Genomic DNA, 14,722 nt, shown 5'->3' on the forward strand with positions numbered 1-14,722 from the left:
TTGTCAAACTAATAGAGCAAGCTTATCTGCAAAAGATCTAAACCTCCCATACACTTCCTAATTCATTTCACAAATATACATGGTCTCAATTCTAATCTCCACAATGTCCATTTCCACTTGCAGTCTGCCAAACCCCATGTACTTTTTCTGACAGAATCTCAGTTATCAGTTGATTCAACTACTGCTCATCTCAGATGCCCAAATTATTCGCTGTATGATTCCTTTCGCCTCAAAGGTGGTACTTGTGCATATGTCAGTTCTGATATTCCCTGTCAGAGACTTGGCAATTTCGAATCTCCTCTCTTTGATCTTCTCTGGCTTAAAATCTCTCTACCTCATTGTGTCAAATTTATCTATTGTCTCTACCGATCTCCCAATTCCACTAATCACTTGGAGCTCTTTGACTTCCTCTCTTTGCAACTCCAGCTGGCTTCCGTTTTCTAGTCACACCGACCCAGCTGGTTGAGATGTTGAGGCTTTTCCAATTACTAATGACCTTGCACAGATTGTTCATTTACCTACAAGAATACCGGACAATCCTAATCATACAGCCAATACGCTTGATCTTTTTCTCACAAACAACCCTTCTAAGTACACGGTCGAAGTGAGAGGTCCTTTAGGCACTTCAGATCACAACTTAGTGATTGTCTCTTCTCCAATGGAACCTTTATCTCATGGCTATTCCCAACCTCATGTTGTTTGGCATTACAAGAATTCAAAATGGGATGACCTGCGAGACTTTTCTTCTTTTCCTTGGTTGGATTACTGTTTCAAAACTTCTGATGTCAACGTTTGCTCAGATCGTGTCAGTGAAATTATTCTTGCAGGAATGGAATCCTTTATCACACACTCCACTTTAAAATCTTGTCCTTTATCTAAACCTTGGTTTTCCAGTAAATGTGCTAAGGCTATTCAAGAGAAGAATGTTCCATATTGTAATTGGCTTTTCTAATTCTTCAGTTCCATTTTCTGCCTACACCAAAGCTCGCAACAATTGTAAAGCAGTTATTAATCAGTCCAAACTAGAATTTGAACAGGGTAAGAGTAGAAAACTTGCTTCTTGCCCTAATGGTAGCCGAGCATTCTGGTCTCTTGCCAAAGCCATTGGCCGCAACTTTTGCCCATCTCTGCTCCCACCTCTGTCCAAACCAGATGGTTCTGTTGTCACTTCAGCCAAGGATAAAGCTGACCTGCTAGCATCCCATTTTTCTTCCAACTCATGTATTAATGATCTTGGTAAAACACCTCCCACCATTCCCAACATGCTCCATTCAATGCCTCCTGTGGTCTTCCGTCAAAAGGATGTCAGAAGGATTTTGACAAATCTTGATGCTAAGAAAGCTCCAGGTCCCGATGGTATTCCTCCACTTGTTCTCAAAACCTGTGCTCCTGAACTTACTCCTATTCTTTGCCGCTTTTTTTCACTTTCTTATTCCAAAGGTGTTTTTCCTTCTGCTTGGAAATTTGCTCATATCCGGCTAGTTCCTAAAAAGGGTGACAAATCCCTCCCATCCAATTATCGTCCCATTGCAATTACTTCTACTCTTTCTAAAGTAATGGAGAAATCAATTAACCGTCAACTTTTAAACTACCTAGAAACCTTCCGTCTGATCAATGATCGCCAGTATGAATTCCATCAGTGTTGATCCACTGGTGATATTCTGGTTTATGTTACCCATTTATGGACTAATTCAATGGAAAGGTTCGGTGAAACACAAGTAGTTGCTCTTGACAACTCAAAGGCTTTCGATCGTTTGGCATAAAGGTCTTCTAAACAAGCTTCCATCTTATGGTTTGCCAACTGTTTTTAGTAATTGGTTATCCAGTTTCCTCTCTGATCGCTCACTGAGGGTGATGGTAGATGGCTCTCTGTCCTCTAACTTCTCCACTAATGCCGATGTCTCCCAAGGTTCAGTTCTTTTTCTCTTGTATATTAATGACCTTTCTGTATTACTGCTCATGGCTGCTGATTTAAATCTTTGCTTTCCCTTACTGCTTGTTCTACTTTTCTTGTGTTAAATCTTCTTATGTCCTCTCTGAGTCTCTTTCTAATGGCTTTGCATAACTCAGTATACTCAATTTTCTCCCTGTCAGTGTTTTTCTTGCTCTTCATTTGTCGTCTTCGATTCATCATGACAAGTGTTTGTTGACTAATTTTTTCTTATTTGGATTTCTTTTTCCCTATAGGTTTCTTGGGCTTTATCACTTCCAGAAAGTTGTAATATTCCTCGTCGATATCTTGGTCCTGAGCAGTCTGCAGAAGCACAAACTTGTTCTTAAGTTCCAGTACATACTGCTTTTTCTCCTCTTCTGTTATCTCAAAGACCTTTGTATTATTTACTTGAGTCAGTTTTTTCCTTTCCTTTCCTTTCCTACATCTATATCAAGTGTACATCTTACCATTCTGTGATCACTTCCAACATTTACCTTATTCAGGACGGTAACATCATTCACAATATATCTTCTGTTAGTGAGGATGAAGTCGATTTCATTAGTTGTTAATCCATTTGGACTCTTCCATGTCAACTTTCTGTTCACCCTTTTCTTGAAAAAAGTGTTCATTACTGACAGTCCTTGAGATTCTGCAAATTCCACAAGTCTTTCACCTCTTTTATTTCTTTCACCAATTCCAAAATTTCCTATAGTTCCTCTTTCTGCGCTGTTTTGCCTTTTTCCAACCTTAGCATTGAAGTCCCCCATAATAATAGTGTAGTGGGTTTTCTGCTCATCTAGATGACTCTCAATTTCGGTGTACATTTCTTCAACCTCTTCATCATCATGGCTCGATGTTGGTGCATAAATCATTATAACCTTTAGCTTGTACCTCTTAGAAATCTTGAGTATTAGTCTTGACACCCTTGGTGATGTATTTTTGAATTCCAAAATGTTGTTTTGAAAATCTTTATGGACCAGAAACCCAACTCCACCTTCACTCCTTTCACTGTTTCCTTTGGTGTACAGCAGATTTCCACTTGATAAACTTATAAGTGATTCATTTCTTCTTCTTGTTTCAGCCAAACCGATGATATTCCAATTCACATTTTCTAATTCCTTTTCCAGCTCTAATATCCTGTCTTCACCGATGAGTGATCTTACATTATAACAGGCCAAGTTCAGTTTCCGTGCATGGCAGGCTGGTCGTACCCAGAAATTCTTAGCACCCTCTGCTTCCACTCTGATCCTCTCGCTGCTGTAAGAGGGGGAGTGAAAGCTGCTGGGGACTGAGGGCCATTTGTTTTGTTGTGCTGTCATATGCTGGAGGGTTTGGTCTTTTCCTCTTCACACTGACCAGGCGTCTTGAAGAGAACCACTCTACACGTTCGTTGCCACCTAAGTGACTTAACAGGGCTTACCATCGAGAAGGTGTGCATGAGTGGATTTTAGGGAAGCAGGCCAACCGGACTTCTCCTAAATCTTCTATATTAGAGAGATATTGGATTCATCAGTGTTTTAGGCCGAGTCTGATAACACACAGGATACCTGTTCCCCTCTAAGCTCACTCTGTATAAATCGCAAATCCGCCCTGCCATGGAATATTGTTCCCACATCTGGAGTGGTGCCCCCAAAACCTCTCTCAGGCTTCTTGATTCCATTCAGAAGAGGGCAGTTAGGTTAATTAATGATTCATCTCTAACGGAGTCTCTCCACTCACTGTCTCATAGATGTACTGTTTCTGCTGCATGCCTCTTCTACAGATACTTCCATGGGCACTGTTCTTCTGAATTGGCTTCTATAATTCCCACTCTCTCTTTCAAAACAGTCCGAACACGTGCCGCCACCAGCCAACATCCATTTACTGTCCAACTTCAAGCTCACAGAACCAACTTTTCATCTTCCTCATTTATTCATTCAACTGCCGTTTTCTGGAACAACCTTCCTTCATACGTATTTCCTGAAAATTACAGTCTACAGAAGTTCAAGTCCAGTGTCAACAAATATCTTCTTTTGTCTTCTCAACCTCCAACCCAAGCACGGTACTAAGTACTATTGGTTCTAATACCTCTCGTGTTTGGGGTTTACATAAAAAAAAAAAATATACAGGTGATCTGTAATCTAGTCGAGATCTAATCAGGGACTTATATAAGTGGAGCAGAGTATAACGATCTACACCCCAAGATGTACTGGAGATAACCTTCAGTACTATCTGGAGTATATTCATTTTCTTTGTGCAAGTGGTTCTTAGATATTTGATGTGCTTCTGGAAGTTTAAATTCTTATCAAAAATTAGCCCTGGGAGGCGAATACTGTTCACAATTGGTAGAGAATGATTGGCCAAGTACAACTCAGGTTCAGGATGCATTCTGCACTTGGTGCAGAGATGTATGGTTGTACATTTGTGGCTTGACAGTGTGTATCCATTTTGTGTCATCCATAATTCAATTTAATTACTGGATATTTATAGATGTAAATGGCAGGATATGGTAAGATCATCTGCATAAAAATACAAGCTTTGAATAAAATACAGTAAATGGCCTCTCATATGAATAGAATGTCGATCTCTTAGGATGCCGTAGCGTCACGTAGTATCAAATGCCTTTTCTATATTGAGGCACATCATGACGAGATGTTGATTTCTGATTAATGCATTTCTTATGTTTGATTCGGCTTTTGTCATGAGGTCTAGGGAAGATCTATTCTTCCAAAAGCCAAACTGATTATCACTGATTATGTTTTGGGATTCAAGGCACCAGGTGAGTCAATGGTGAACCATTTTTTCCAAAGTCTTACTCAGGCAACTGGTTAGAGAAATTGGTCTATAGTTGTTAGGAATCGAATAGTCTTTTCCATCTTTAGGTATGGCTATTCAGAAGAGGGCAGTTAGGTTAATTAATGATTCATCTCTAACAGAGTCTCTCCACTCACTGTCTCATAGACGTACTGTTTCTGCTGCTTTGCCAGGAAGTGGGGAAAATATGTTCTGAGAATATCCTATTGTAAAAGTTTAGCAATGAAGATAGTGATTTCTGATTGAGGTGTTGAAGCAGTATGTTATAGATTCCATCAAGGCCTGGAGAGCTATTTCTTGAGGTATATATAGATTCTTCCAGTTCAGATATTGTGAGTGGTTGGTTATAGGGTAAAGGACATGTAGCTGTGAAGTTCAGTTTTATTTTCTCTGCTTCAGCTTTAATTTTTTAAAAGACAGTTGATATGCAGTTCAGGCAGACAATTCACAGAACACCGTTCCTAAGGCATTGGCAATTTCCTCAGCAGATGAGATCTCCTTCCCATTCCAATTAATAATAGGAGAAGGTAACATATATGATATTTACCGTTTAGCTTCTTTATTTTTTCCCAGATTATTCGGGTATCAGTGTCTTTGTTGATTGAGGAGGCAAATTTTATCCACGAGTCTTTTTTCGCCTTCTGCCGGATATAACGAGCTTTGGCTCTCAATCTTTTGAAGTTAATAAGGTTGGCAGTGGGGCGATATTTGAAGAAGGTGTTCCATGCTGAGTTTTTTTCTCTTTTCGCTTTGTTACAATCACCATTCCACCAGTGATTGGTATGCCGATGGTTTCTTATTTGAGACTGTGGGATGGCAGCTGTTAGTATCTGCATTGTGATATGATTGGTGACAGTGTCAATAGCAGAAGATTCTATGATGTCATCATCAAATGATAAATGGCTGGCAAATTTTGTCCAGTTTGCCTTGGAAAATTTCTATTTTGTTTTTGTTTCAGTTTGTTTGGAATGGGTGGTTTGAATACTACAGATCAGCGGATAATGGTCACTGTTTAGAGGATTGTCATGTACTGCATGTACTACCCACTATAGTTGGGAAGAGGATTGGAGAGCAAATTGAGAGATCTATTGCACTGGTTGTCCCAGTTGGAATGGATGTAAGTGGGTAAGCCAGTATTCAATAGTGTCAAATTCTTTCTGACAAGTAGCATTTCAATAAGCTCACCACGTCCATCTACACCCAGAGAACCCCATAATGGATGATGTCTATTAAAATCTCCTAATAAACAAACAGGAGATGGTAATTGAGAAATAAGATTTTCCAGTTGCTGTATTGTACATGATTGGTTTGGCAGAAGATAAACTGAGACTAGTGCCAGAATGATACCAATTACTACATGTGTTGGCAACAGCTTCCAATTGTGTTTGCAATGGAATGCGTCTGGAGGGGACTCGTGAGTCCACGAGCACAGCTACTCCTCCATGGTGGCTGTTAGTATCAGATCGATCTTGTCTGAAGAAAGTATAATTTTTGACAGAAACAGATATTTTTGTTGTTAAATTCGTTCCTTGTAAGCATATGGCAGCAGGATTGTAACAGTGAATTAGTTCATAGATATCATCAATATTGCTGTGAAAACCTCTGCAATTCCATTGTATGATTTTTTCCATTATTTGGTTTTGTGAGCAGAAGAGTCTGTCTGCTTTTTGTGAGTGGCTTGTTTATATCTGTTGAGTCTTGATTTTTCTTTTTTTTGAAAAATTTGGGTGTCCTGAGTCATTGCTTTCTTCCAAATCACCATCTGCATGTATTTCAAGAAGATCTTCTGCGTTGCTGGTATCATCTGTGTCCATGCTTGATAGGTAAGATTTCTTCACCTCAACTGGATCTGATTTTTGAAAATTCCCCACTGCTTGACAACGGGGAAGTCTCTGGTTTAGGTTTAGGTTTAAAATTTTTATGGCGCATTAGCAGCAGTGGCTCGGGGAAGTCTCTGGGATGGAACTGTCAGAGGTGCATTACTGCATTGGTCTACAACCTTTGGTGGAGATGGAGGCTGAAGCGAGAGGGCTGCTTGAGCCCAGTCTGAGATTGATGTGTCTGGATGGATGGACACTTCTGTCTAACATACTACTGATTGGTGACTGTAAGTGGCAGAAGCCACTTACAGTCACAAAAATTAAGTACACCAAAATGCATTTTGGTGTACTTAATTTTACTTGTTTTCTTGCCTCTTGGTCGGAAACTTTATTTTCAATTTTATATTTTTGCATTTTTTCCCCCAACTTCCAGAGGTCACAGTTTTTGGAGTATGCTGGATGGTTGCTTTTGCAATTAGTACATTGTGGAGTTAGTACCTTACATTCTGTTTGTGCATGAGTTTTACACCCACAGTTTGCACATGTTGCATCTCCACAGCATGTTGTAGGGGAATGGCCAAATTTCTGGCATTTAAAACATCTCAGGGGGTTCGGGATATATGGCCGAACGTGACAGTTTAAATATCCTGCCTTGGCTGAAGCTGGTAGGTTTGGAGAACTGAAAGTTAAAATTATACTCCGGGTAGGGACTAAACTGCCATCGTTTCGGATCATGATCCTTTTTTGACTGAGTGACTTTTTGATTTTTAAGTTCCCAGACTATTTCATCTTCAGGAATGTTCAATAAATCCCATTCAGTAATCACTCAGGTTGGTGTGATTTTAACTGGGATTCCATTCAAGGATGTCAGACATAATAATAGTTCAGTGTCGAGGATTGGTAGTTTCTATTAATAAATCTCCAGATTGGAGGCATTTCACCATTTTTGGTGAACCTGCAGCATGTTCGAAGCATCTCTCAATGATGAATGGGGAGAGCTTGCTCACAGGTTGGGTTGACAGAGAATGTATTATCAGGAATCCTGTCTGCCAGTGTCTTTTTTCATTCTCTTCGAGAGAGAGAAGTCATGGTCAATGTCATGGTTGTCATTTGGTTCACAGCTCTTTGGCTCTAAACATGGAAAGTCATTTGTTTCCATTTCTACTCCTTTTAGCCCTGAGGGTTGGTTATCCCCCCCCGGGTTACCAGCCATCCCACGTGGAGGCAGGAGCAGTGCTACCAGTAACCAGGCGGTTGTTTAAATTAGTAGAGTTGGTTAATAATAAATATAAAGACTAAGAAAAGAAAGGTGGATTTCCTTTCTTGGTTCTTACTTTTGACCTCTAAAGTGTAGAACCACTTCAAGTAAACAAAAGAATAAGCACACTAGAAAAGAATCAAAACTATCACTTTAGAGAGCACTCTATAATCACAATAAGAAAATCGCTTGGCCCTTAAGGCCAAGATACTGCAGAAGATTACAAAATCTTCTGCAGTACTGAGTGTATATATGGTCTATCATGGTGTATACACCATGATACTGTTGGCAGACTGAGACTAACGATGAAGTTTCTCATTCCTATGAAATAAATTTCATGCATGAATATTTGTTTTCCAGCTGTCACTTCACTTCAGATTTTAGTTCAAAACATTCAAGTAGATCATATTCTAAGATTTGATGAGTTAGGGTCTACTTCTTCAATAGAGGTAGCTCAAAGGAACTGTTCTGAGTATTTGTCATTTTTTGGGCTCTATGAGGAAGCCACCAGAATGAAGCTGTCTGATTAATTCAGGGAAGTTTAACAACCTTTAAATCCTTAAGGAGGAAGAAGAATTTTCCCCTAGTGGAGTATATTATCAAGAGTGAAGTTTTTAGACCTGATATGTTTTCAGTTCTGGGCTGATGGTATATGGATAAACATTTTTTTCTGAAAAGGACCTTGCTGAAGTCCCAGAATGATTTACATATCAGGATTAATGAATTTTTTTGCTTGTATCTGGGCTTCTCATCTAACACAAAACCTAAAGGGACACCAGGACTATCCAAGCACTACACCTGCACCAACCCGAACTCTGTCTTACAAACCATGAAGGTAGGGACATGAAGTCAGCATGGTTAAACCTTTCAGGAGAAGCTACTGGCTGACTGATCGTGGGTGAGCCATCTCTGAATTACCTGTCTTGCCAAAGCAGGGGCCAAATTGTTGTGTTGAAAATGGTCCCCTCAACCAGAAGGATTCCCCCTTTCCCTTTTTCATCATGTCACACAGCACAACTAACCTGCTGGATTCCTATGGTGACACATTTGAAACTCGGCAGTGAGTATAGTTAAGACTAGCATCACTGGATCCCAGGGATACTAGTCTGAAAGACTAACAGCATCCATGGGAGGTCCACTTACCACGTAGAGTGAAATAAGCACAGGTAAAAATATGTGATCAGCAAACCCCTATGAAGATCTCTGTGCAGGCAACTAGCAAAACGGGTTTCTCTACACTGCTCCAATGTTTTTTCTGGTGTTTTTTTTTTCTAGTGTTAAATACTCAAGGAAGGAAGGAGTGAGGGAAGGAAATTAGTAAGAAAGTAAAGAATGTTTTAAATGGTTCAGAAAATATATTTACACTATTTTTTTTATTATAATTTAACATTAGAATTATATAATTTCATAATATATTACAGTTTCTCAATATATCAAATACACCTTACTTTAGATGCGATGATATTCCGTAAGACATCAGGTTCAGAGAAATTTGTTTCTGCATTAATCTCAAGCTTTTTCTGTAGGAAAGGAAAAAATTTAGTTAACCTTTCTTCAAATAAAGCATAATACATAATCATTAAAAATTACAGAGTATTTAGCAAATGAAAAAAAATACCAATAGGAAAAAAAAAATAGATAATCAAGAAACATCATCATTAACCAATAATACACTTGACTATACTATGGGTAACCATAACAACTGCTCATGCCATGACTAACTATACTCAATTTGACTGCAGTAAATGTTTTGACATAGGGATGGTAATACCTGTTATACCTTTCTGAAGAAATTTTACTGTAAAAAAAAAAAAGTCCCAAGAAAAAAATTATTTGAAATTCATAAACATGTTGAGAGTGGAAGCTGCACTTGAAAACAGCCAACAGAATGTTGAAGAGGTGCTAGTACAGGTACTGGACCGTTTATCCAGCTTCCAGAAAACCGGAATTACCAGAAAACCGGCTATTTTTGAAACTGGCAAGCTTTTTTTGACAACATGCAGGTGCAGAATATAGCAAGCGTGAATCATAGCAATCAATCGCATGTCAGTTTCAGTATGACAGCTGCTGTGTACACTTGCCCCTCTACATTTATGTGATTATTTGTCCCATTTATAATTTTCATTTAATACCATGTCTAAAAGGAAACATTTTGTGCTTAGTATATTGAAGAAAGTAGAGTTACTTATGAGACTCAATAAAGGTGTTTCAATGCGGCATTTGAGTGAGGAGTATGGTGTCGGTACATCTATTATCTATGATATCAAGAAACAGATATTTAAATTCTACGGTGACAGTGATGTGCCTAAATTAATGGACAAGCGAAAAACTTTAAACCAGTCGAAGAGTGTAGACGTGGACAGAGTGTTGCTTGAATGGATTAGGCAGCATTGGAGTGAAAAGTTTTCACTTGATCGTTCCATTATAATGGCCCAAGCTAAACTTTATCACGAGGAATTAAATTTGACAACTCGGTGTGAATATTCATCTAGGTGGTTCAACAGATTTAAACAAAGGCACGGCATTCGCAAGCTGAAGGTTTGTGGAGAAAAGACTTCTGCAGACCACGATGTTCCAGAGGCGTATTTAGATGAATTTGCCAAGTTGGTTTCTGATGAGGGACTGTCAGCTGAACAGGTGTACAATGCAGATGAAACTTCTTTATTCTGGTGTTACATACAAAGGAAATTGTATGTAACACCAGATGAGTCAGCACCAGCAGGGTATAAGGATTCCAGGGAACGACTTACAATTCTTGCATGTTCCAATGCAGCCAGCACCAACAAGTGCAAATTACTCACTGTTGGGAAAAATCAGAATCCTAGAGCATTTAAAGGACTCAGGGTATTTCCTGTGATTTACAAGGCAAATAAGCAAGCTTGGATTACAACACAGATTTTCACTGATTGGTTTCTAAAGAACTTTGTGCCTGACGCCAGGGCTCATTGTAAATCTGTGGGGACTACCTGATGACTGCAAAATTATTTTAGTACTTGATAACTGTTCTGCACACTCTCCTGCTGAAGTTCCAGTCAAGGACAATGCATGTGCTGTTTACTTGCATTCCAATTGTACTTTGTTAATTCAGCATTTAGACTAAGGCATTCTTCATGCATTCAAGTGCAGATACAGGGATGTATTTCTGCGGAAAATGCTAGACACTTGCAACAAAGGTACAGGGATAAAAGAATTTCAGAAAGAATTTAATGTTAAAGATGCACTTTGAAGTGAAGAAAAGTCCTGGGACAATGTACCCAAGTATACTTTGATAAATGGTGGGCATAAACTATAGCCATCTAACTTATTTTTTGATGGTGATGAACCTGATTTTTGTGGTTTTCATATGTCTGGTGAGGAAGAAATAGTGAAGAATTTATTGGAATATGCAAAAGGTTTGTCATATGAAGTAGCCAAGTCACTTGATGAAGGGGTTATACAAGTGTATAAACATTGATGGTGACGCTTCAGTTTTGCTCCAACTCACTGATAGTGAAATTGTAGATATGGTAATGAATGCTGATAAGAACAAATCAAATGAGAGTGACGATGGTGATGACAGTGTACTGAAAGATAAACACAAGAAAGGCACCTGGGATGGATGGGATCTATCCAGTTATATTAAAGGAGGCAGCAAAGGAAGTAAGCAAACCCTTAGCCATAATTATGAGAGCTTCCTTGGACTCAGGGGAGGATCAAAGGCAAACACAAGTAATTATAGACCTGTGAGTTTAACTTCTGTTCCAGGAAAATTAATGGAGGCACTGGTTAAAGAAGCACTGCAGGATCATCTAGACATGACTTCAGTTATAGCTCAGACACAGCATGGTTTTGTTAAGGGAAAGTCTTGACTGACCAATTTGATTGGATACTACGATGCAGTCACAAAAGAACTGGATGCAGGGAATAACTTTGATATTATATACTTGGATATTAGAAAGGCTTTTGATACTGTTGCACACGGAAGACTGCTACACAAACTGGAGCAGTGTGACATTGGAGGCAAATTGCTGCTATGGATAAAGGGGTGTTTGTTTTTTTGTTATTTGGTTTTTAGGAGCATTAGCAACTAAGGCCATATTGCTCCAGATAAAGGGGTGGTTGAGGGGGAGAAGACAGAGAGTGGTAATCAATGGACACTGTTCATCGTGAACTAATGTTATTAGTGGAGTCCCTCAGGGTTCAGTGTTGGGTCCATTATTGTTTTCTGTATTTATAAATGATATTGATGATGGTATATCAAGCTTAATGTCCAAGTTTGCAGACGATACATAGGTTGGTAGGGTTGTTAAGAACACTACTGACGCTATGCTGCTGCAACAGGATCTGGAAAGGTTGAGCAGATGGGCTGAGAGGTGGCAAACGAAGTTTAACATTGACAAATGTAAAGTACTACATATGGGAAACAGCAACCCCAGAGCAACGTACTACACTGACAGTGGTAGAGAATGAAAAGGACCTGGGTGTAATTGTGCAGGCAGATATGAAATTCTCTGAACAGTGCAGACGGGCTGCAAGAGTAGCTCATGGTGTCTTGTCAATGATATACAAGAATTTTTCTAGCAGGGATAAGGAGGTGATTATTCCCTTGTATAAGGCAATGGTCAGGCCACACCTTGAGTACTGTATACAGGTCTGGAGGCTCATTTCAAGAAGGATGTAGAGCTGCTAGAACTGGAACTAGTACAGTGAAGGGCAACAAGATTAGTGAATGGAACAAAGGGTTGCTCTTACGAAGAAACCCTTAAGCTTTGCAAATTACAGTGTCTGGAAACTAGGCACCGGCGAGGTGATCTGATAGAGGTGTATAAAGCCTTGAATGGTTTGAGCATGCTCAATGTCGATGGGATTCTTCCTCTTGCTCAGAATAATCACCTGAGAGGGCATAAATTCAAATTGAGGAAAGACAGATGTAGGATAGATGTGGAAATTTGCCTTTAGCCAGCGGGCAGTTGGTTGGTGGAACAGACTTCCATCCCTTGTTGTGGAAGTTGATAGCCTAAATAAATTTAAGGCTCAGCTGGACAGGTATTTCAAACGAACGGAGGGGTGAAGTGGAAGTGTTTTTTTTTTTTTTTTTTGGCTGATGCTGCATATGCTTTCTTGCATCATATGCCTCTACTAATGCTAATGCTATAATGCTATATATTAAGCCTTGGTCCAGAAAACCAGAAAATCCAGAAGTCCAGGTCACCTCCCGTCCCAAGCTTGCCAGATAAATAGTCCGGTACCTGTATTATATTTTGCCTATAGTCTCAATAACAGTGAAGCAAACTAGACCTTTAGTGAAGAAGCACGCATGCGCACACAGTTCTCTGTTCGGAACGTTTCGTTCATCGGGAAGCTTTACATATGAAATTGTATCCCCATTTTATTTTATTGATTTATGTACCACAAAGAAGAATGCTATTGACAAATTTCATTGGATACTATGATGTGGTTACAAAGGAACTGGATGCAAAAAATAATTTTGATATCATATACTTGGATTTCAAGAAAGCTTTTGACACTGTTGCGCATGAAAGACTACTGTACAAATTGGAGCAGAATGGTAATAAGGTTAAGTTGCTGCAATGGATAAAAGGGTGGTTGAGCGGGAGAAGACAGAGCAGTAATCAAAGGATGCTGCTCTACCAACTGTGTGGTATTACACTTAGGGTGGTAGAAAATGAAAAAGACCTGGGAATAATTGTGCAGTCAGATATGAAGTTTTCTGAGCAATGCAGACAGGCTGCCAGAGCAGGTCATGGGGTTTTGTCAATGATATATACAGGAATTTTTCTAGCAGAGAAAAGGAGGTGATTGTCCCTCTGTATAAGGCAATGGTCAGGCCATGCCTTGAGTACAGGTCTGGAGGCCTCATTTTAGGAAGGATATAGATTTGCTTGAGCGTGTACAGAGAAAGGCAACAAGATTGGTGAGGGGAACTTAAGCCTCTCTTACCAAGAGAAGCTTAAGTTCTGCAAATTGCAGCAGCTGGAGACTAGGTACCTGCGAGGTGATCTGATTGAGGTGTATAAGGCCTTGTATGGGTTGAGCATGCTGAATTCTGATGGGATTCTTCTGCTTGCTCAGATTACAAACCTAAGGGAGCATAAATTCAAATTGAGGAAAGAAAGCTGTAGAATAGATATGCAGAAATTTGCCCTTAGCCAGTTGGTGGTTAATTGCTGGAACAAACTTCTATCTGTCGTTGTGGAAGTTGATAGCTTAAATAAATTCAAGGAGGAACTGGACAAACTTTTAGAGGGAATGGTTGTGTGTGAATTTTTTTTTTTTTTTTTCGGCTGCACAGAAAATAAAACTCAGCACTGAATGACATAAAGTAACCTTGGCTGCACGTAATAGTAGAAAGCATACTTTAGCTGTAAAAGAGAAAGAATATTTTCCCTTATCCATTCGCCAATTACTGGTATAGTAGATGATATTCTATTGTTTATCTTTTATGATGAGATGTGGTCCTGCGGTAAGAGCATGATGACACTAGTGTGCACATTGCAAGGTTGAATCCATAGACTATCACAAAATGTGCACAGCCTGTAGTAGCCATTGTGCTGGTATATCCAATGCAATAAAATAGTGAAAATTAAATTCAGTATAAATTAAATTCATAAATAATTCAGTATAAGCAGCTGGAGATAGCTGGAATTTATAAACCTCTCATTCATCCCACAAATATTAAGGACATTTGTAACAGAGAGATTTACCATCTATGAAAAAATGTTACTACAATTTTGACTCAGCAGAAGAAACCAACGACACTTTTTTATGTAGCTCACAACAACCTACCAAAAAGAAAGAAAAAATCTGGTGGCACTAGATTTTTTATCAGAATCTATCTAAGCATAATGTGCTTCTCAGGAATACTTCTAATGAGAGCAACTGTTTTCCAAAATAAAATGTGCAAAATCACATTTAATG

At 39.1% G+C, this 14,722-nt stretch overlaps 1 protein-coding gene across 1 annotated transcript in view; it reads right to left on the minus strand.

The window, feature by feature from the left end:
- Positions 1-14,722, minus strand: part of Cmtr1 (Cap methyltransferase 1) — a 379,789-nt gene that overhangs the window by 253,556 nt on the left and 111,511 nt on the right. The window contains exon 7 of the mRNA XM_090376649.1: positions 9,253-9,324. Coding sequence (XP_090232775.1) covers positions 9,253-9,324 — 72 coding nt within the window. The remainder of the gene's footprint in view (positions 1-9,252; positions 9,325-14,722) is intronic.

The sequence above is a fragment of the Mastigoproctus giganteus genome, chromosome 6 (genome assembly GCF_048544385.1).
Source record: "Mastigoproctus giganteus isolate SK-2022 chromosome 6, ASM4854438v1, whole genome shotgun sequence".
Taxonomy (NCBI): domain Eukaryota; kingdom Metazoa; phylum Arthropoda; class Arachnida; order Uropygi; family Thelyphonidae; genus Mastigoproctus; species Mastigoproctus giganteus.